This window comes from Pholis gunnellus (assembly GCF_910591455.1).
Source record: "Pholis gunnellus genome assembly, chromosome: 15".
In the NCBI taxonomy this organism is placed as follows: domain Eukaryota; kingdom Metazoa; phylum Chordata; class Actinopteri; order Perciformes; family Pholidae; genus Pholis; species Pholis gunnellus.
In genome coordinates, this window is record NC_136542.1 from 22,022,271 (window position 1) to 22,043,725 (window position 21,455).

At 42.7% G+C, this 21,455-nt stretch overlaps 1 protein-coding gene across 2 annotated transcripts in view; it reads right to left on the bottom strand.

Annotated features, from left to right (window-relative positions):
• The window catches only part of rbks (ribokinase), a gene marked incomplete at its 3' end in the record, with an annotated part of 34,214 nt that overhangs the window by 6,637 nt on the left and 6,122 nt on the right, over window positions 1–21,455 (bottom strand). For both annotated transcript variants that reach the window (XM_079174170.1, XM_079174171.1), the window contains exons 3-8: window positions 16,105–16,237; window positions 15,044–15,107; window positions 14,592–14,654; window positions 13,712–13,876; window positions 8,147–8,238; window positions 2,679–2,867 (exon numbers count right to left, since the gene is read on the bottom strand). In XM_079174170.1, the coding sequence (XP_079030296.1) occupies window positions 2,679–2,867; window positions 8,147–8,238; window positions 13,712–13,876; window positions 14,592–14,654; window positions 15,044–15,107; window positions 16,105–16,237 (706 nt within the window). The remainder of the gene's footprint in view (window positions 1–2,678; window positions 2,868–8,146; window positions 8,239–13,711; window positions 13,877–14,591; window positions 14,655–15,043; window positions 15,108–16,104; window positions 16,238–21,455) is intronic.

Here is a 21,455-nt window from a genome sequence, read left to right on the forward strand (position 1 = left end):
CACTAGAGCTTGCAGTACCAGGGGCACCAGATGAATGGGCAGATACAAGTTCTTTGTGACAAAGTTTTGTTATGGAATACGCTGATTCTTCTGAGAAAAATATGTTCCTTTGTTATTGCCGAAAGAACAATTTTTAAGATATTCCTTCCAGTGAGAAGTGGTCTGGTTTACATAATTTTCTATTTAAAACATGTTCCTTTTAACTAATACCACCAGCCTTCCTCTCAGTCAAAGAAAAATGAATGTGAACATTTTTTAATTATCAAACTTATCTTCAAATAATCATCCCTTGAAGGATGTTATTTTCAAAATTGTCAATAATAATTATATATTTGAATTATCTAAAATATTACAAAAAGATTACATTACATAATTGATTTTATTTAAATATGTTTAAAACATCTATATATACATTTCCATCTCTAGAGCATTGCCAGAAATAGTTCAAGCTTATCATACGATATGAAATATCTTATTGTGATGGGAATTTTCACAATCATCGGACATTATATAGACTAAACAATGAATGAAATAACTTAAAACGTAGTCAGAAACTAAGCTAATATGCTCACAATGACAATACTAAACATGCTGATTTTAACATTGTTTGGTCTAAAACAGGGGTGTCAAACATACGGCCCGCGGGCCGGATCCGGCCCACCACGTCATTTTATGTGGCCCGCGAATCCGCCAGCAAAAAAAAAAAATTTAAAAGTCGGACAATTTACAAATATCCGTTGTATCGCGCACGGCGGAGCTCCTCCCCGATCCGCACGCGCCGCGCACACCTCCACCAGCGTATGTGGCAGCAGCAGCAGCAGCCACCCTCCCCGCCGACGAAGAAGGAGCAGCACCCCCCCCCCCCCCCCCCCCCGCCGACAACCGGCCCTTTGGGGGCAACCATGATGCTGATGTGGCCCCAGAGCGACAATGAGTTTGACACCCCTGGTCTAAAAGAAAGGCAGAAAATTGTGAAAAATGCCTGATTTCCGAAGGCTCTGCTTGAAAAATTACTTAAACGATTAATAGATTATAAAAATAGTACACTTTCCGTTGATCGTCTAATCACCGAACAGTTTCAGCTCTAGAACACAGTATTGGACACATTTTTAAAAATGACCCGATGATAGGTTAATCTAATGGATCACCAAAGTGATTGCAATTTGTCCTGAGGTGAACACGAACACAAATTTGACATTTCACTAAAAAACACAAAACGTCAAACTCATGGTGGTGCAAAAAGAAAAGTCAGGGGATCATCGAAGTCAGAAGGATTTATCCTCTGGGGACCATGAATGTCTATATATAATGTAATAGCACTAGTTGTTGACATTTTACAGTCTGGACTGCAGTGTCGGACAGAGCGATTAACTGACTGATATTGCGATGCCTAAGGCCATGCCGCTAGTGTGGCTAAACATGCTAAGCTTGGATCTGGTTCAATCCACAAAAATGTGATGATGTGCTAATTTCACTAACGTCTGATATTTTTTTAACTAAAAATTATTACCATATATCTAGGGCTGCAACAACGAATCGATAAAATCGATAAAAATCGATTATTAAAAGAGTTGGCAACGAATTTCATTATCGATTCGTTGTGTCGCGTGATTATTATGCCACTCAATAAGTCGCGGAGATGTTTGCCTCTCGGCGCCCCTCGATGCTCTTAACTGAGTGTCCGCGGGGTCCGAAGCGTTTACTTTGAAAAAATTAGAGTGTTCAAAGCAGGCCCGGTCGCCTGAATACCGCAGCTAGGAATAATGGAACACGACTCCGCCTCTATTTTGTGGGTTTTTCTCTGAACTGGGACCATGATTAAGAGGGACAGCCGGGGGCATTCGTATTGTGCCGCTAGAGGTGAAATTCTTGGACCGGCGCAAGACGGACGAAAGTGAAAGCATTTGCCAAGAATGTTTTCATTAATCAAGAAAGAAAGTCGGAGGTTCGAAGACGATCAGATACCGTCCGGGAAACCAAAGTCTTTGGGTTCCGGGGGAGTATGGTTGCAAAGCTGAAACTTAAAGGAATTGACGGAAGGGCACCTCCAGGAGTGGAGCCTGCGGCTTAATTTGACTCAACACGGGAAACCTCACCAGGCCCGGAAAGTATTGACAGATTGATAACTTTCTGGATTCTGTGGGAGGTGGTGCATGGCCGTTCTTAGTTGGTGGAGCGATTTGTCTGGTTAATTCCGATAACGAATGAGACTCCGTTATGCTAACTAGTTACGCGGCTCCGTGCGGTCGGCGTCCAACTTAGGGACAAGTGGTATTCAGCCACACAAGATTGAGCAATAACAGGTCTGTGATGCCCTTAGATGTCCGGGGCTGCACGCGCGCCACACTGAGTGGATCAGCGTGTGTCTACCCTTCGCAGAGAGGTGTGGGTAACCCGCTGAACCCCACTCCTGATATTAGTCAATTTTTTTTTTAAATTATTACTTTAACAGCTCAGGGATGTTTGAGCAACCTGGTTGTGCACTTTCTGAAGATTATTTGCTCTGTGAATTTGCACCATCAGTTCTGTTTTTGAATAAAGGGTTGGAAATGAATGCTTTTTTGTTTTTTTATCCGATTCATCGATTAATCGAACAAATAATCGACAGATTGATCGATTATTAAAATAATCGTTAGTTGCAGCCCTAGATATATCTGTATATATCATGTCACGCTCACCGTAGTGTCCACAGCTGCGACTGCGGTAGTTTGAAGATGTTTGGATGAAGACCCCTGTGCCTTGACAACCACACAGCCTTGGGGTCCCAAAGTGATGATGACTGACCCACATCCGCACTTTAGCAGCTCCTGGCCGGCCCGATGTGCTTCCTCCACATTAGCTACCGAGGAACCAGTCAGCAGCTCAGCCTGTATGGAGACGGCAGGAGCAGAGGTAAGACAGTGAAGACATACAACACTGTGTAATCACATATAGAACGAAGTCCTATTTAGCTGATCATTAAGATGAAAAATGTATCTTGTCCTGAAAAAAATTCTAAATGATTTCTTAGACATTTTCTTATAAACAAGTCTTTGTTTCTCGATCAGGGAGCTAAGTTAATCAGAGGTTAGAAATGGAAATTAAACAAAGGGCTAAACCAGCACTAGAGTGGGATACCGGGAGGATGCATTATGGAAATTCCCCAAGGCAAACACCCAGAACCACGGCCTGTGTGTAACATGCAAGTCAGCGCAAGGCCTTGAATTTTTGCATTTCACATTTCTTTTACGAAAACTTGCATCTCTAAAAGAACACAGCGAAATACATCCCAACCATTTACTATGTCCAAGGATCCCTTATTAGTTGTCTATTATGAGTCTTTTGCCTATTTGGTTTAGTTCACTGTTTTGTATTAACAGTCCTGTGATGAGTCAGCTCTCAATTACACACTGACTGTGGTCAGACGGACTCCAACACATTCAGTCTGTTAAGGCTTTGCTGGATCCGTCAGCAGTCTGTGGGCCAAACATTTTCAAAGAGTAGATTCTCTGACTACGCTGGTTCATCTGGCTCCAAGATGACTAAACAGTGACAAAGCAGGACTCCACAGCTGATGTTTGAGGGGAACTTCAAGGCAAACTCGAGAACCGCAGCAGTTCTCTCCATAGTAAGTGGCACCCTTGATAGAGATGAGCCACGTTATTTTTTCCCCCTCTGGTGATTAAAGGCGACTGTATGGCAAGTTTATTTGCAAGCGTGACTGAGATAAAGTTACATGATATACAATGTATGCAACGCAAAACCCTGTGAGATTAAATACTGTGACATCATTTTTTTTTAAATGATAAATGTTTATTATTGGTATTTATTCATTATGAATATTTTTTACCATTCATAAGCCTTTAAAAAATATATATGTTTTTGCTACTTATTGTATTTAGTTGCTCTGGCTCGGTTTTCACAAGTTTGATGTGCTACATTATTCTCCTTAAACACAACATGCTGTCCTTACAAATCACAGGCTCATTTCTCAAAATACAGACACGTAATAAAGTGTATGTTAGAGTAATGCAACTCATAGTTTAATAGTGTATGTTTTCAGCTTTACTGTGGATGAATGCATTTTAGAAGATTACATTAAGCTTACAAGTGATTGAAATATTTAAGGTTTGTGGTTGATCCAGAAGAGAAAAAGTAAATTTAATTTTGTCTTGTTTGAATGTATCACTAACTGTCGTGTAAAGTCAGTTTACAGACTCTATCATTTACAGTAATAGTTTATTAAATTTAAAGAATAAAAAATGTCATTTGAAGTACTGACATTTGTTTTTATTATTACAATTTGTATAGCTTCGAGCAAACTCGCAAAATAAGTCAGTTTGAGAAAATTATTTTCAAATGTCTGAAATAAAATTATAAACTTACCGTGTGAGATTTTGCTCAAACTGATTCTGATGTTTTACTTTGTGTGCTATGTCGACATATTGAGAGCATAATTGGGAGTGTACCATTTTGCGTTAAGGGTCCTGCAAATTGTAACTGTTGTGAAAATTGAGCCAAAGAAATGTTAATATACTGGTTTGTAGTGTTTTTCCTATTAGACCATTTCTTTTCTCTCTTACTCTCATCCATTACACACCTCTACATACAGACTGATAAACATAGTCCTCCACACACAACGCATGATAGAACATCTATTTTTACACCTGTAAGGGTTTTCATTAATACGTACAAATGACAAGGACAAACAATGTTCAACCTCCCCCCACTCTACTTCCCCAGACCCTTACGATAACACAATGACAAAACATTATCAATAAAGTACTACTGACAAAAGTTAAATGACATAAACCCACATGGAAAAAAACACACAACACAGTAGTACCAAAATAATAAATATTTTAACAAAAATGAAATCTACATAAAACATGACCTATCTTGTACTCTCAATGCCGTTCCTGTCTCAAAGGTGATGCGTATTCATATTATTTAAAGAAACATTGTTGCCTTATGTTAGGGTATATCTAATGCTTGCATTTCTAAGAAATGTAATAAAACATTTCAAGATCTCTTTTGTCAGCTTCTCAGTATAAAAGTTATCTTCTCTAAAATCCTAAATGATCACGTTAACCCATTCTTTAACAGTTGGTCTATTTGTTTTCTTCCAATAAAGAGCAATATGCCGTTTGGCTCGCTGGATACACGTGTCTATATTCCTTTTTCCTTAGTTTTAGGTTTGAAGGGTACAAGTTGAAAATGTAAATGTTACATATCTAAAGAGGTGATACTGTTCGTCACATGTTTTATTTATTTTCAAAACTCATTGTCACCATATTACACTAATACAAAAACGTACACATAAGCAAAACATTATATTCCATAAATCAAATAATATTAATAATCTTTTGTTCACAAAACCACATGTGAAAAAAAAAAAGGAATTTGATTAGTGTTCCTTGTAATATTAAAAAAAAGGAACAATGTGATCCATTTTAGGGTGGACTTCCCCTTTAATTTGTTGCAGCAAACAACAACTACATATCACCCAGCTATATAAATACTGGCTGTATGGAAAACATACAAGCTTGTTTCTTAATGCTCGCTATTATGCTTCTATTAAAAAGCTTGTGTGAGATCCCTTTCAGGTCTGTGGATGAGAGCGACGTGGATCCATTTCGGCATGAGAGGTCCTCCGGTGAGGACATCAAAGATAATTCCGCTCACTATGAAGCACTTCAGCGTAAAATGTGGGCTGAGGATCAAAGAGTGTCTGAACTTTGTCATTCTAAAGCAACCCCCCCACCCCCCGGACCCCTCAGCTTGAGCATGGTAGAGTGAGACCACACACCTGTACAGAAGGTGTGCCAGCTTTAACCCCCCCCCCCCCCCCCCCCCCCCCCAGCCCCCCTACACCGAAGGGTCAAAGCCCGGTTCACACTCATGTTGAATAGGGGTCTGAGGATCCGATCCCCCCCCTTGCTTTGGTGATCTGTCAAAGTGAACAATGACCTTGGACAGTTCAAAAATAAACCGCAGAGTGCATGAAGAGCCCGCAGCACACCCCGGTGTTGTCGGATGCCAAGAGAGAAAAAACAACAAAAAAAGAGCCGTTTTGTTAGTCATCAGCTTCTCACCAGGGCAGGGAATCAATCTACCTCCCTCTGTGTACAAGAATATGAGAAAGTTGAGTTATGTCTCTCTCGCTGTCCGTGCATGTGTATGTGTGTGCTTATCTCACACACATACTGCACAAAGCATATGCAGTAGAAAGCTGTAGACATGGTGGGTGTAGGCATAGGTGGAAAGAATGTGCTGTCATTACAGTAATTTTATATATACATATATACTGTATATACAGTATACAGTATATATATACTAATCAGCATTTACCTCGTCCCTGAGCGGGATATTTTAGTGCCCTTTCCACCCCTGCATAGGGCCTCACGCATAACATGACTGTACCTTCATGACCTGCGCTTTCGTCAACTCTCCCTTTCATGTCCCCACACCTGGCTACAGCTTTTCACCGCTCTGCATCACCACATCAAATACAGACTCCCGGGCAAACTCACATCCACTTCATCCCCAAGGGGGCGGCTGACTCAGCCAAAGAGCACATCTGCCTTTTTTTTCCTACAATTCCCATCTAACCCTGCCCCCCGACCCATCGCTCACCTGTCATCACCTGACAGGCGAGACATAAGGTGCCATGACACCAAGTTTTTACTGTAAAAAGGCGGAGAGATGCTTAGTTCCCTCGTCATACCAGAGGGTTTACATGTATGGCTAAAGGCTACAGCGGGGCTATTGATGTGCTGGCAGGGGTCATGACCCAGGGCACAGAGTTGAATCGCTGTGAAAACGTGTGTGTATGTGTGGGACGGGCAGTAACATCTCACACTTACTGATATCTTTATTTCATAGCGAAGATGAAAAGAAATATTTCTTGCTGCATGATAAGTCTTCCAATGTTACCGTTCAACCAGAGTTGAAAACAGTCAAATAGCAGCTTGTGTCTATTTAACAATCATGACTTAATTTGACCATTCGCTAAGACGAAGGCTGTGTCTTTTTTTTAAGCCTCACCGCAAAACGACCAGCGCAACGTGTAAGTGGTGGAGTAAAAGGTGTGTTCACCTGCTCTATGGTAGGCTGCAAAAGTTAGCATGCCTGGTTAACTAGCTTACTACCTGCAGTAGTCTCCAAGATTTACTTTCAGGGCCAAGGAGCACAGAACTATGTTAGGTTGTATATAAGAATAGGCCGTAGTCGTCGCGACGTCACCCATTAGTTTGTGGACTGTCGTTTCGAAGCCTCCAGTTAGGCATTTTGACTTCACCGTCTTGTTTATTTGCAACCAGTGAATGGAGAAGACCCTATTTGGACTGCGGAGTGACGTAGAGACGCTGAATACGGCTGTGGAACTAGCGATTGAGACCATAAACTCATGTTTACAATGTTTACTAAGGAGAAATATAAAGTGAGAAGTAGCGTCATCTTCTCATAGACTTCTATATAATCTGATTTCTCTTCGCAAGCCCCCTGATGGCCATTAGAAAGAATGCAAGTTTAAGGCACTTCCGCATTGGCTTCACTTTTCAGAACCAGAGTTTGCCGCCTGGTCATAATACTAGCACTAACTACCTTTAAACTGCAATGCCAAAACAATGCTGTTTCTTCATTTCCACATTTTCTACATAAATCTGACTGCAGACTTTTTGCCTGAGACATTCAGAGTTAGCTTCAGTATTTTAGAATAATATAATAAATGTAGCTATCAAGTGCATATTCAAGACTCCTGTTTTCAAATATGTCACTTTAAAATGGGTTCGCAGGAAACATAAAAAATTCAGCCATAGACAATCAGCTAGCGACATTTCAGAAAGCATCGATGGCCGCTAGCTAAAAAAGCGAAGCCCGTTTTTGTTTACCTCAATGTGAAAATGAGAACGATAGCAATTTTGTTGGTAAATCTAACACATTATATCACTATAACTGCATGTGAACAATGCAAGAACAGAAAGCTGGTCAATTCAGTACAAACAACTTTTCTGTGTAGGAGTGGTTTCAGTTTCCTCTTTGCTACCTTGTTATTGTTGCGAGTGTATACGTGTGTGAGAATGAAGAGTTATTGTGTGAGCAAGCATAAATGCTGCTGTGATAAATACTGTGAGGTGTGTGTGTGTGTGTGTGTGAGATTCATCACCTCAGACTCATTACAGCAAAACACATCAGAGGCTCTGTAGAAATCTGCATCCAAGTCTGCAATGGCCGGTGCTGGGTTGAATATTGTCTTCACTGCAACAAGAAACCGGGAAGCAATTCATTTCATTGACTGGAATGCGAAACATTATCATGTACAGGTCGCTCAGGACGATGTGCGATCCTTAACAGGCGTTTAAAAAATACAATTGTTCTCAGTTACAGTTGCCAGCTCGAATTTAAAGGGCTACAATTGTGACAATGTCCCTCGGTGACACATTTTTCTAATTGTCTGATGTTTCGTTTCCATTTGCTAAGCTTCACTGTCAAGGCCTGACATTACCTTAATTAAACTTTCAACGTGAACAAAGGCTAGCAGGCTACCACTGGGAATTGCTCTCGCAGGCAAAGCTCAAGTGGATGAGCTTCTATAAAAGGACACCTTCTAAACGATTAAATTAGCATTCCCTGGAAAAGAAGGCTGGAGGAAAAACATATTAAAACCCTAGTGGAAACGGCCTCACATCCTGCAGTTATGGGGCGGCGTGTGTCAATATGAGGCGCATAACCCTACACATGTGCGTGTCAGTGTGTGGGTGAGCTGAGTTGTGACCCTTTCTCTTTGCGCCGAGGCATGCCAGAGAGGGTGAGAGCGAGAGAGTGCAAAAGAGTGTTTGTCAGAAGTAATCCTCTGTACGTGTTGCACATCACTGTCTCATGCATATTCATGAGCAGGGAGTATTAATGCATCTAATACCATGATTTTTGTGTATGTGTGAGGATAAGCCCAGCTTGACGAAGCGATTAATTCTCATATCTGTGTACAAAATAAAGCCTCATGCAAGTGTGTGCGTGTGAGTGTGTGTGTTAGGGAAATATATGTTCAGCGTTAGTGACATCAAAGTCTGTTGTGCAAAAGTGTGCGCCTAGTTGCTGTGTGTTGTTTGTGTGTGTGTGTGTGTGTGTGTGTATGTGTGTGTTTGCGTGGGCACATGAGAGAGCAGCTGCGTGGGTTTGTGCAGGGCTTTGGCCACCTGGCGCTTTGAGGTGGATGCTGGGGTGCTCGCTAGTAAAAGTGGATATAACGTCTCTCTCTCTCTTTTTCAACACACACACACACACACACACACATATGTGCTGTATGTGTACCTACATGAGCCAAGACCGTGTCACAAAAAAAGGTGATGCTATGTTCTTCCTTACTCTTCTTCTTCTTCCTGCTCTTTCTTTCTCTCTCTCTTTCTGTCGACCGAATTGCAACTCAGTTCCCATCACTTTAGTTTCCAAGGCATGTGCAAGATCTCTGAAATGTGACGCCTCCGTTTTTTTCATAAAAGGAATGAGATCTCTGTCTGCCCCCCTCGCCTGTTTGCGGCCCTCTGTATCTGTTCCTCATATCCTCCTCTTCCATCACAAACGCCGTCCGGGGATCCTTAGTAAGAATAAGGCTGTCGTTATTCTAGTTTGTTCTTATCACCAACAAAAGCCATGCAAACACCAAAACAAAACGTCAGTCCGTTTCTCAATACTTTCCAACTACCCTACCCTGTCTGTGCCACTCAGTTCCAAACCCGTTGGCTCCTCCTGAGGGGGCAAATTCGCAAAGAATGGATCGCGGCCGCTGACACCACCAGGAATTGTGCATCACTTGCAACCGCTATCTGCCCCGTCTCAAAAATTCACAAACGATACTGCGCTAATGACGTTACAACGCAAACGCCTTTTAGAGTTTTGCAGCTGAGTGCAATTTGCATGATAAATAGTTTATTTTTCATGCCACAAATAAAAGAGTTTTAGCACAGCATGACGATGCCTTTATCTGGCTACAATCACTGCTGCCATGATCACTGGAATGTCTGGGCATGACAGCCCGTATGAATACCTCCAACTCTCTGAAGACGCTAATAGTTTCGCTATATATGCGTGTGGCTATTAGCCCTGCTTTTTTGCATAGAAAGAGACCAAATTTGCGCCAAATGTCTGCTTAGCCAATTAAAATATGTGCAAATAGCACAGGAGCAGCGAGATGCTGTACGCATTGCAGTCAGGGTGCGTTTTACCCTCTGCGGTTGCTTCGAGAGTTCCACGGTTTCTTTTTGTCAGATTTCTGCAGGTTCATTGGGCTCCAAGAGCACACAATCCTTTCGTGAACTCGCCACCTCATTCTGCCGATTAAGAACTGATACACTCAACCTTCTCTCGCCAGTTTCATTTTTTTGAAAAGGGCTAGTTTATTTCCTTGAACAGCGAGGCGCTGTAGTTTTTGGAAAAAGTGCTTTTGTTGGGGGACTAGTTTCAGCTGCGTATTAACACACATTTGGTGCTTTGTTTGTGGATAACAATCGAGCTCTATGGCACTTGTTAGTTTGATAAAATCTTTTAAAATTAATTTGAAAAGTGTGTTTCAACAAGCCTAGGAACATTTGTTTTCTACCACCACTTTGTTCTCTTTTGCTGTACTGCATCCTGACAATGAATGATCTATGAATGCATCCCCATAAAAGTCTGTTTATTTACATGTTAACTAATATCCCTCCCCCATCTTACAACTCATTCCCTCTCTTCCCCCAATCAGCAGTTTTTCCCCTCCTTTTTCCGAGACGCTCGCCTGTATATCGAAACACATGATGCTGAATATGTAAGCCTGATGTGTACCGCTACTGGAATAACTTTCACAACATATGTGGAGTACTTCGGTGGCATTAACAGACACCGATCAGTCAGTTAGCGAAGCACTAACCACACGCTGTATACCATGTAAACAGGATAAAGACAGTATCCCTGAATCATCTAAAAGGCTTACTCAAGCTTTACTCTGTCTATCGTTGGCGATCGTATTACTATTTGTAGCTGTGGAGAGAACCGGGAGAAAGCACGGAGCATGCCTTCCACTACCTGATCCCTCATCCTGCGGCGTGATCCTGGCGCTGATGTCAAATGCATAGGCCCCGACGCATTTAGGAATCTGCCTCTCCGATGCAAAGGAGCTGCTGCTGTGGACGTCACGGTAACCGGTGCGTCGTGATCGGGTTGCTTTGTTTTGTTTGCTCTCCAGGTGTTAGTGAAACCGAACAAACACACACACACACACACACACACACACACCCACACACACACACACACACACACACACACACACACACACACACACACACTCACAGCTGCTGGGACAGATGTGGTAATACTGGGATGTGTGCACACTGAGTCACGTTTGGCAGGAGAATGTGTGTGCATGTGTCATGACTTTCTTTGTTTTTATTTGCACAGAAGTTCAAAGTCTGGAAGAAACAGCCAGAACAGTTCAGAAAGTACAAAATGACTGCAGTTTTTGTTTGCTGTGGTCGATTTAGGAGGAAAGGTGGATGGAAAACAAGGGCAGGTGGGGAAAACAAGGAGATCACACACACTCTTGCATGCTCGCACACACACACACACACACACACACACACACACAAATGAGTCATCAGTGAGTATGTGAAAGGGCTTTAAGAGGCTCTAATTGCATCTGGTGAGAAATATAAAAGCGGCTTCTTGCTCAGACAAGGAAGAGGGGGAGGAAAACGGGTTGAAGGCGGAAGAGGAAAGAAAGAGTGGAACTACACAACCCATACCATTTCCTCAGTTATTAGTATTAATTGAATTGCAATAACTCCTCAATATTAAGCAGTAGATGGCAATAAATACAGTATATACATGTGTTTTCCTCTCAAATAATTACACGTAAGGGAGAATAAACTCATCCTGTGAGGTTTTTCTGAGAGCTGGCATCGGTGCGTGTGGCTCGATGGTGACATTTGCGTAATTCGAGCGGCGCTTCACCCCCGCGCCATTAAAATTATATCGCCGCCGCCAAACCCATTAACACCCAGTTCTCTCCGGAGGACTCCATTTACGCAATAATCTGGTGCGGCAGCGTCGCCTTCGCCCGCCTTGCCTCTCTTTCTCTCTCTCTCCTGGTGCCACATGCAGAGCCTGAATCCCACAGTGCGGTCGACGCGGTGACGGATGGGGTGGGGTGTGTGTGTGTGTGTGTGTGTGTGTGTGGGGGGGGGGGGGGGGGGGGGGGGGGGGGGGGGGGGGGGTCTCGGCGTGGCCATCTGGGCGTCCCATCTGCAACACGGTTATGGCTGCGACTCTTTCAGTTCTGGCAGCCTGCGGCGAGCGATTACCAGGCGACAGGCCCTGATGACAAGAGGCGAGAGGCTCCCCAGACGTCTCGAATGACGCGGACGCCCGCTAATAATAAGGATGCTGCTGGGGATGATGAGCTCAGTAACCTGGTTATCACCAAAAAGGTGGCGGGAGGAAGGGACCGAGGGAGGGTGGAGGTCTAAAATAGGCCTTGTATCCTGTTAGCTTTTAGTAACGTGCGTGCAGACGTGGTGGTTGATGTAGGATGTGAGAAAACAGGGACACAACAAACTCTCTATGAAGGAAAGTGTAAATGGGGCATACAAACAGATAAGTCACATGACTGATTTAGATGGATCTTCTGGTCCTCTACTGTATACTTCAAGGCAATTGTGCTCTGCTGCTTGGTCGTATATGCAACAAAGTGTAGAAAGTAGGTTTGTGAAGTAAAAAAAAGAGACCTCAAGGGAGAAGTTACCATCTCATCTTCACAAAACTGCTGCGAGAAGTGTCCGTGCTTGCCGATTTATCTGTTTCAGAAAGAAAAACCCAGATTATGGGCAGTCGAGAGCTTGTTTGACAATCGAGCGAGCCCTTCGGTTGAAGCACATCAATGCCTTTATGCAACCGCCGGAGAGCGTTAAGAATGGGACCACGAGCAGGAAGTAGCAAACATGCATCCTGGTGTGGTGCGATGCTGTTATTGTTTGTTTTTACTTTTTTGTCATTGAGTGATTTTGAAAATGTTCTTTGTGTCTGACATCAACCACCATCAGCTACCAGTCAGACCGGACCAAGTGAGGCTATAGTGTTAATAGAATGTGCAATGTCAAGCTAGCTGATGAGTACGTTTGGCCAGAGAGGAGCAGGCTCAACAAGGTCGTGCATGAGGATTAAAAGGGATGAAATATGCATATAGTCATATTTAGGATAAACTTATGAATGTTTGGGACATACTAAGCACACAGATGGCCGGCAGAGAGGTGGATTAAAAATGCGGAAGTGGTTAGAGAAGTTTCTAGGGACATCTAGATACTTCTTTTGGACACATTTTCTTCCTCCGTCGCTGCTAGGATTCATTGCAATGACTTAGAAGCAAACATTTTATAGGCCCTATCACGCAAACATGGGGTGAGTGTTTCAAAACAAAGACTTTGGTTGGCACATCACTTTAAGATGATCCAAATGTGTGTATCTAAAAGTTACCTCTAACTTCTATGGTCAAACAAAGGAGCCTTGGAAGACCACAGCAACGTAACCTCAGTTGCTGAAAACAATCGAAAAATAGTTAATGGAACGCAAATGGAACCACTTGTTCAGTATTCTATAAGGTTGGCGTTGTAATACTTTTTCAAACTTCTTTTCTTCGATACATTTTGTCTCTCCGACCTCAGGGGACTATATGTGTGCCCTCACCGCGGCGTCGACACTCACTGACCTTTGTTCTCCTGCGCCATGCGTAGCGCCTGCAGGGACGTCTCCGGGCTGATCTCCAGCTGGCACACCAGAACTTTTGCACGACTGACGGCCGGAAGAGCTCCCCGCAGCTCCTCTCCGCCCAGCAGCATGTTGGCACCGGCCACGATCACGATGGCGTTCTCGCCTGCCCATCGTGTCAAACAGGACGTCAGAAGTCAAGCTTCCATCAAAACTGTCATGCCAAACTAAGCATATACTCAATATATAGAAAATCAAATAAACCCACTTATAAACACATAAACCCTAATGTTTTGATATGAATTGGTTTGGTTTTCTTCTTGGGCTTTCCTTCTGTCACTTTAGGAAACGTTTTAAGCGTTTCAATTAACTGACCTTTTCACACTAATACAAAATGGCATGTGCACATTTTGTTATGGTTGATTATTTCTTAACTTATTTCTTAATTTACTAGTCCTCTTTGAAAACACTGAATTCAAACACTGAACTACATAATGATGTGTCAAGGTGTTAAATGGTAGAAAAAGGGATCCAGATCCAAAAGGGGGTCCATACGTCGTGGGAGTTTTACATCACCTGACTGTATTTTCTACATGACAGAAATTGCTCTGCAACGTGGAAAGCCTTGGATTGTCGCACATTGGAACCTGTCGATACTCAGCGTGGTTTGGTGCACTTAAGTATTTGTGTGTGTGTGTGTGTATCCAGGGATTAATGGTAAGTCAATGGCAAAACGCATGGGCGTACATGTGTGTGTGCAGTAGTGAGAAAAAGTGCGCCGCTAGTACATATGCACCCTTAGTTGTGCATGTATGATAGCCATTTCTACACCTCAAAAGAGCTTTTAGGATCTGAGCGGGGCTCGCGGCAGAAGCATTTACCTGCATCGTTGACAATGATGGAGGCAGCTCCTGTGGCTGCGTCAGAGGTCTGGCCTACAAAGTCTGAGATGGAGAGAGAAAACCAAAAGCGCCCATTATTTGTCTTTCATCGAACACACCTCTGAAAAACATGTCACCATGGTAACTAACCGCTACTAATTGCTTGGAATGCATTTGGCTCACGTCACGGTTTCTCGGTTGTGAAGGGACAGGCCGCAGATGTTTGGAGTCTGATTTGTGCACTGAGCACAACTTTTGGAAAAGGAACTTTATTTTTAAACAAATCCATGTTTCGCCATTGGCCATAACAATAGAGAAACTTTCCAGCCTTGAGCCTCGAGTAACTAAAAGAACTGACAAAATATAGACAAAAAAAATAAATAAAAATCATTGCTCTGTATGTGAACTTTTTATCATTCAACATGGAAATGGCAACCAAAAAACAACTGTACCTGTGTGTACGCCATTGTCTTTGAAATTCTGAATGTAATTTTCTCCAAAGAAGTCTTTACCAACCTAGAAAAGATTGAAGGCAAAACGATTACAACAAAGAGAGTGTCAAGCGGGGTCAGACTTGGTTAGCGGCAACTTTTTGAAAAGTGGTATAGTCAAACCTCAGTTGGGTTGAATCTTTGTGTGCCCTGCCAGCATACTGGCATGGTGCCGCCGCCGAAAATGTGCAAAAACCAACACAAAGTCAACAAACGCATACACGCGCAAACACACACGACCAGCTGCGCCAAGCCTTGAAGACACGATAACCCCGCCTTCACGCCTCTTCATGCCCACCTCGCTTTCGTTTCCTTTCCCTCCTTCCCCTCTTCCACTGATCCGCATAGGGATGTCCACATCTGTAGCTACTTTGGGTTGTGGAAGGGGTCCCCACCTTGCCCCGAGGCGTCTACTTCGAACCCACGCTCTCCAAAAAACGTGCCAAAACGCGGGCACTTCCAGCTGCCTGTGATAATGGGTTGGGCTGGTATTGGCTGCTTGGCCTCATTCTCTTTGAAGAGTGGCCTTCCGTCTTGGATGTTTTTTGACAAGCCCGGGTGTCTATTTTTGGGTTCTCCCCATGCCCGGAGAGCTCCTCCCGCACTGGGTTGTTATCGATCGGGCCTCTTTGTTCTGACAGAGGTGGGGCTTCGGTGCTTTAGTGCTCAGGTTGAAAGGCCACGCTGAGCCTACTGATTGGAGACTCAGGGTTGTATGGTATGGGAATAGGCTTGTTTGAAGGCGCGCAAGTGTGGGTGGGCGTATGCATGTGGTATAGTATTGATCAAGAGAAAATGAGGCATGGAGAGTTGATGTGGTGAAATGACTGAAGTGTGAACGAAGCTATAAGGTTTTTGGGAGTTGTTAACGAGTAAGACGTAGTTAAGCCAAAGGTTGGGCAAGCAAAAGTGCGTCTTTTTTTAACTGAAACGCACAGACTCATGCTCTGATCCAAACTAAACACCCACTATAACACAGACTCTACTGCACAGAAGCTTCCAACCTGGATCCAGTGTCCTACCTTGCAGACCATGGCGGTTTTGGCCCCCAGTCTTGCCGCCTGTATGCACTGGTTGGCACCTTTCCCTCCAAAGCCTATGAAGAACTTGTGACCATGGATGGTTTCCCCGGCTTTAGGTAGCCTTGGTGCCTGGCTGAGGAGAAAAATAAAACAGGCACAGGTACACTTTCACATTCAAAAGAACCTTTGAAGTCCTCTCCAAAGAAATACCATGCTTGGAATTTTTATCCACAGTCTCTTCACTCTGCAGATAAAAGTTTTGTAAATGCATCCTTCAAACTTTGAAAGTGTTTTATTTACCAGTGTGAGCGTTCTACGCTGGAAACCAAGGAGTAAACGGAGATGTCAAAATGTGAAGATAGCCCTTCAGGTCCGAACCATTTCCTGGTTAAGCTATTTCTTTATCACTGGAAAATGTGCAAAAAATACACAAACAAGAGGTTTCGGTAGTGTCTGCTGAGGATTATATATTTTGCTCTTGTGAAGGTCAACAAAATGCAGTCATTGACGGAATGAATGGAGCATGGGACCCCCTCCCAGACTGACCAAAGAGTTTGCAATTGCCTCATCATTCCAAAACGCACTCTAGCTATTTTACCTACAGTAGACATTCAGTCAGATTTGAAGTGTCTCCAAATTTGCAAATGACGGAAGCAGCCAAAACTCATAGATGTCTCAGCTTGACACTGGCCGCACCACTAATGCCTGATTCATCAGGGTTGGGTTAAAGTCCCGCCCCTTCCCCTCAAGGTTGATGCACCACAGGTGAGTGCCCTCAGGAGGTGTTGCCTGTTCCCCCGATTCCTCCAATCAAGGAGCCAGAGTGGGCGGTGAGTAACATGGGTGAGAGACAACAGACGGCTTCATACTGTACGTCAGGATGCTGTGGTCTGGCCCCGGGCCAGCGCTACAAGGGTTTGTGGATGGCAAAATGTTGTCATAAACTTGTTTTTCACCCTGTTGTTGCTCTTTTTTCACTGTGTGTGTGTGTGTGTGTGTGTGAGAGTGTGTTTGTGGCAGGTGTGCTATTACAGTAAACCCACTCAATCCCAGGATTTCCAGTAACTGAGACGCTGGCGGCAAATACTGGAGGTTGCTATAAATGCTGCTGTTTTTGCACCGGCGTGTGAAAACACTAAAATGCCCAAGGCTACAACAGGATGTGGGGTCAGCGAGACTGAAATGTGGTGAGAAGCAAACGGAACAAAGGTCGGACACATGTAAATACGCACGCGCGCACACCTCTTCCACACACACACACACACACACACACACACACACACACACACACACACACACACACACACACACACACACACACACACACACACACACACACACACACACACACACACACACCTAGCCAAATCTACTTGAATATGTAGAAGAGGTAGGAATAGGGTACTTTATTACATTTCTTCCAATCTACACATTTATTTAAATATTAAGAGGCTATGTTCTGTTGGGGGAAACTCTTTTATTATGATTAAACTTCTATATACACTGTAAAGTGATAAGCCATGTGGCAACAGGTGAACTAAACACACATCACAAAAAAACTACAATGCGTAATAAGTACAAGACAGTACACATATCTGAATAACAAAAATATATTACAAAATGAATACCTCCTTCATAAAACATCTAAGGCTAGCAGCCAGTCCTGGGCGTCTCAAAAAAAAAGAGTTTGATACTACTATTATATCTGTATGGTGAATATGACTGCCGCCAGTAGCCGGCTAGCTTAGCTTAGCTTAGCTTAGCATAAAGACTGGAAAACAGCTAGCCTGGCTCTGTCTAAAAGTAACAAAATACACCTATCAGCACCTTGAAAACTCACTGAATAACACATGTTATCTCGTTCGTTTAATTAAAACTCCAGGAGGACAGGACAATAAATAGTTTGACAAAATAACCACGCATAAGACCACAACACCTAATACACACCTAGGTTTTTTGTGCAGATTAAAGAACGATACCATGTTTAGTGAGATGCTGATAAGCAGATTTTGCTACCTTTGGACTGAGTCCAGCTCGCTGCTTCCCCTTGTGTCAGTCAAGGAGAAAAAGCTCTAGCTTCAGATGAAAATGACAGCCATGCATGGTGGAATCTTCTTCTACTTAATTGAGTAGATATTCCAGTTCCTCTGCTTGTCTTTAATTCTTCTTCAGTGGAGTGCATAATGCTGGTAAACTGACAGACAGGACAGCTTTTTGTCAGATGGAGAAGCTGAAATAATTGTAATGTAAGAGGAGGCATTGGTACGACTTTCTAACTTTTTCTCACTCACAACTATTAGTAATTATTTAAAACAATTATCCCAACACATTGTAAAGCAATTTATAGTGACATAAAGATACGATATGATACTTCATAACTGCTTATACTGCATATTTCTTTTTGCAAGCATCATTTTTGCAAGCATCATAGTGTACTGTAATTTCAATAGTTGTAATACATTATTATTTTTTTGAATGCATTATTTTCACTGCTATAATGCATTATAATGTGATTATGAGTTACTCTAGTCTCTGTTTACTTTAAGTAAAGGGAACACATTTCGTAAAATCATACAACAATCATGCAACAACATACAAAACTTGTACTTTACTTAAAACAAACAATGACCACTTAGAGTAGCTTATAATCATAATGCATGGTAAAAACTATTATAATTTATTAAATATTATGATGCATTGCAACTATGGGAATTATATTACACTGATCATTGCAGTGACCAGCTATTATGAAGTATTATGTGATGACACCGTGACTTTGTAAAACATGTTATGATTTTTTTTATAAAGCATTATTTGTTATTTAAAGCATCATTTTATATTTATTAGTGCTTATAACTTTAATTATACAGTGCTATAAACAGATTATAATGCATCATAAGGATGTTTTAAAGAGTTATAGACATTGGTGTTTATCTGTGTCCGTTATACACAGGTCACTAAACATTTCTGCCTTCCTATTTTATAAAAGTGCCCAGGAAACTGATTTGTTGTGCATCATATTTGAGATCTACAATTAAATGTTTATGCCATTTATTGAGATATTCCTACAATTGTGACCTTTGTAGATCATAAAAAAACAAAACACTGTCAACATAACATTTGGCCGACAGCCACCTAAAGCCGAAAAATAAACAGATTTCCAAATTCTTAAATAAACCCACCCACGCCTCCTCGTGCCCGGAGAGACACTCGACTATTGTTGTCTGCGGTGAGTGCGCCAAACAAACAGGGCAGTTATGTGCTAAAGTGCAACCTCGGTGCGTTTTCTCCCATGGAACCCAAAAGGCAGCGAAGCAGGTGTTTCGATGACGTGGAGTGTTTGCTCTGAGGCCGACTCTCATTTCCCTCTCCTCCGTCTCCATGAGTGTCATTCCTCAGCTGTTGGCGAGCAACATGGAGAAGTGGACAAAAACCAAATCGGAATGCTGTTTTTCACAAAGTCTTTCCAGTTACCAAAACACAACCTCCGAAGTGAACTTACAGATACACAGAGTGAGCTCCAGCTTCTTTCATGTAATTACTGATTGATAAGCACGGGTACTATACGGTCATTCTTCACACAGAAGCCATTTTAATCCAAGTGTGGTAACCTTCAGCTCGGCTTGTGCCTCAGACGAGAAGCTTTTCAAATCTATATGCATCACTCATAATCACTTTCCTCTTCCACGAAGGTTCCTTAGGCAGAGGCTCGAGCGAATCGGGACAAGGTGAAGGGACTTAACAAAGAACAGGTTGAGCAAAGACAGCATACCTTACATGGTCATGATGATAAGCCGCCTTTTCTAACAAGAGGCGGCGTGTCGGAGCACGACGTGGGCGTTTTTGGTTTTGCGTGGTTCAACCGGCGGTCAGAAACTGCCTATATCAGTGGGTACAACAAGCCACTTGTTGACCTGTTCTGTGTCTGAATTGGTCGGCGCTCGTGGAAACTTTCCCAGCATACGTGAAAAGGTTGGCACACTGATCTCTGACATGGCCTATGGTATAGAGCAGGGGTCGGCAACCTTTACTATCCAAAGAGCCATTTTGCCCTATTTTCCACCAAATACAATATGTCTGGAGCCGCAAAAGCTATTTGATGTCAAATTTCTCGCCACATATCAAGCATACAGGTGAGCCAGCATCGTTGGCAGTGAAAGCAAATGAATACGTCCACGCAGAATTAAACTCTCTATTTTCCTCCGTGACTTTTCTTCTTTTGGATTTATCCATCGATAGTTTACCGAGGGTGGAGGTCTGCAAATCATGATCAGTCACCTACAACAAAAGGCGCATTACAATGTATGATGTAAGTGGCGGATCGCGTATCGCAGCCGTTTTTGAATATATTACTATTTTGCTCGACAGAGTTCGAATCCAGGTTGATGCGATCTTTCCATAAATATATTTTCTTCAATGTATTTCTTCATACTTGGCTGTGATGTAGTGCTCACTTATACAATCGTAATCCCCGCAGTATATATGAGATGTGGCTTTTAGATCTCCAGCAATATGTTTGTGAATGTTTGACGAATCTGGCAACAGAGACAGAAAACAGCTGCTGCTTTTACACGAACACAACACACGCACGGAAGGGAAACCAGTAGGTTTGAAACCCAGTAGGACCGGCACCCACTGCATGCCCAGTGTACGTGAATAGTCACGTGATATTTGTTTTCAGGCGTTTAAGTCTGGACGGAGATCATCTCGAAAACAATGCTTAAACGCCGTGTGGACGGAGGACTCAGGGAGCCGCAACAAAGGGGCCAAAGAGCAGCATGCGGCTCCGGAGCCGCAGGTTGCCGGCCCCTGGTATACAGCAATTCTCCTGCAGAATTGCAGAATAATGGAGAGTATTTAAAAAAAGTTTCAACTTTATGAGTAGGTTTTTTTAACTTGAGGAGAACACTGAGTTGAAAATACTCAAGAAGGGTTTGGAGGGAGGAAAAGAAACTCTAATTTTTGCATAAAAATGAGTTGATTATCAAAATTGTTGCAGATTAATTTTCTAGTCGTTACTAACCACACCTACAGTTGGGGCCCGCATCTGTGAGTCCGGGCTTAAGATTCAGTCTAACAAAAACATTAGATCAGGGGTGTCAAACTCAAGGCCCGCGGGCCGAATCCTGCTTGCCACGTCATTTTATGTGGCCCGCGAATCCGCCAGCAAATAAAATGTAAAAAAAAGAATAATTTCAAGCTAGACTTGATAGTACAAATATCCCCATAGTCGAAATTATGAGATAGAAAGTCGAAGTTATGAGATAGAAAGTCCTAATTATGAGATAGAAAGTCATAATGATGAGATACTTAAACACAACAGTCATAGAAACAGCTCTTTGGCTGGTTAC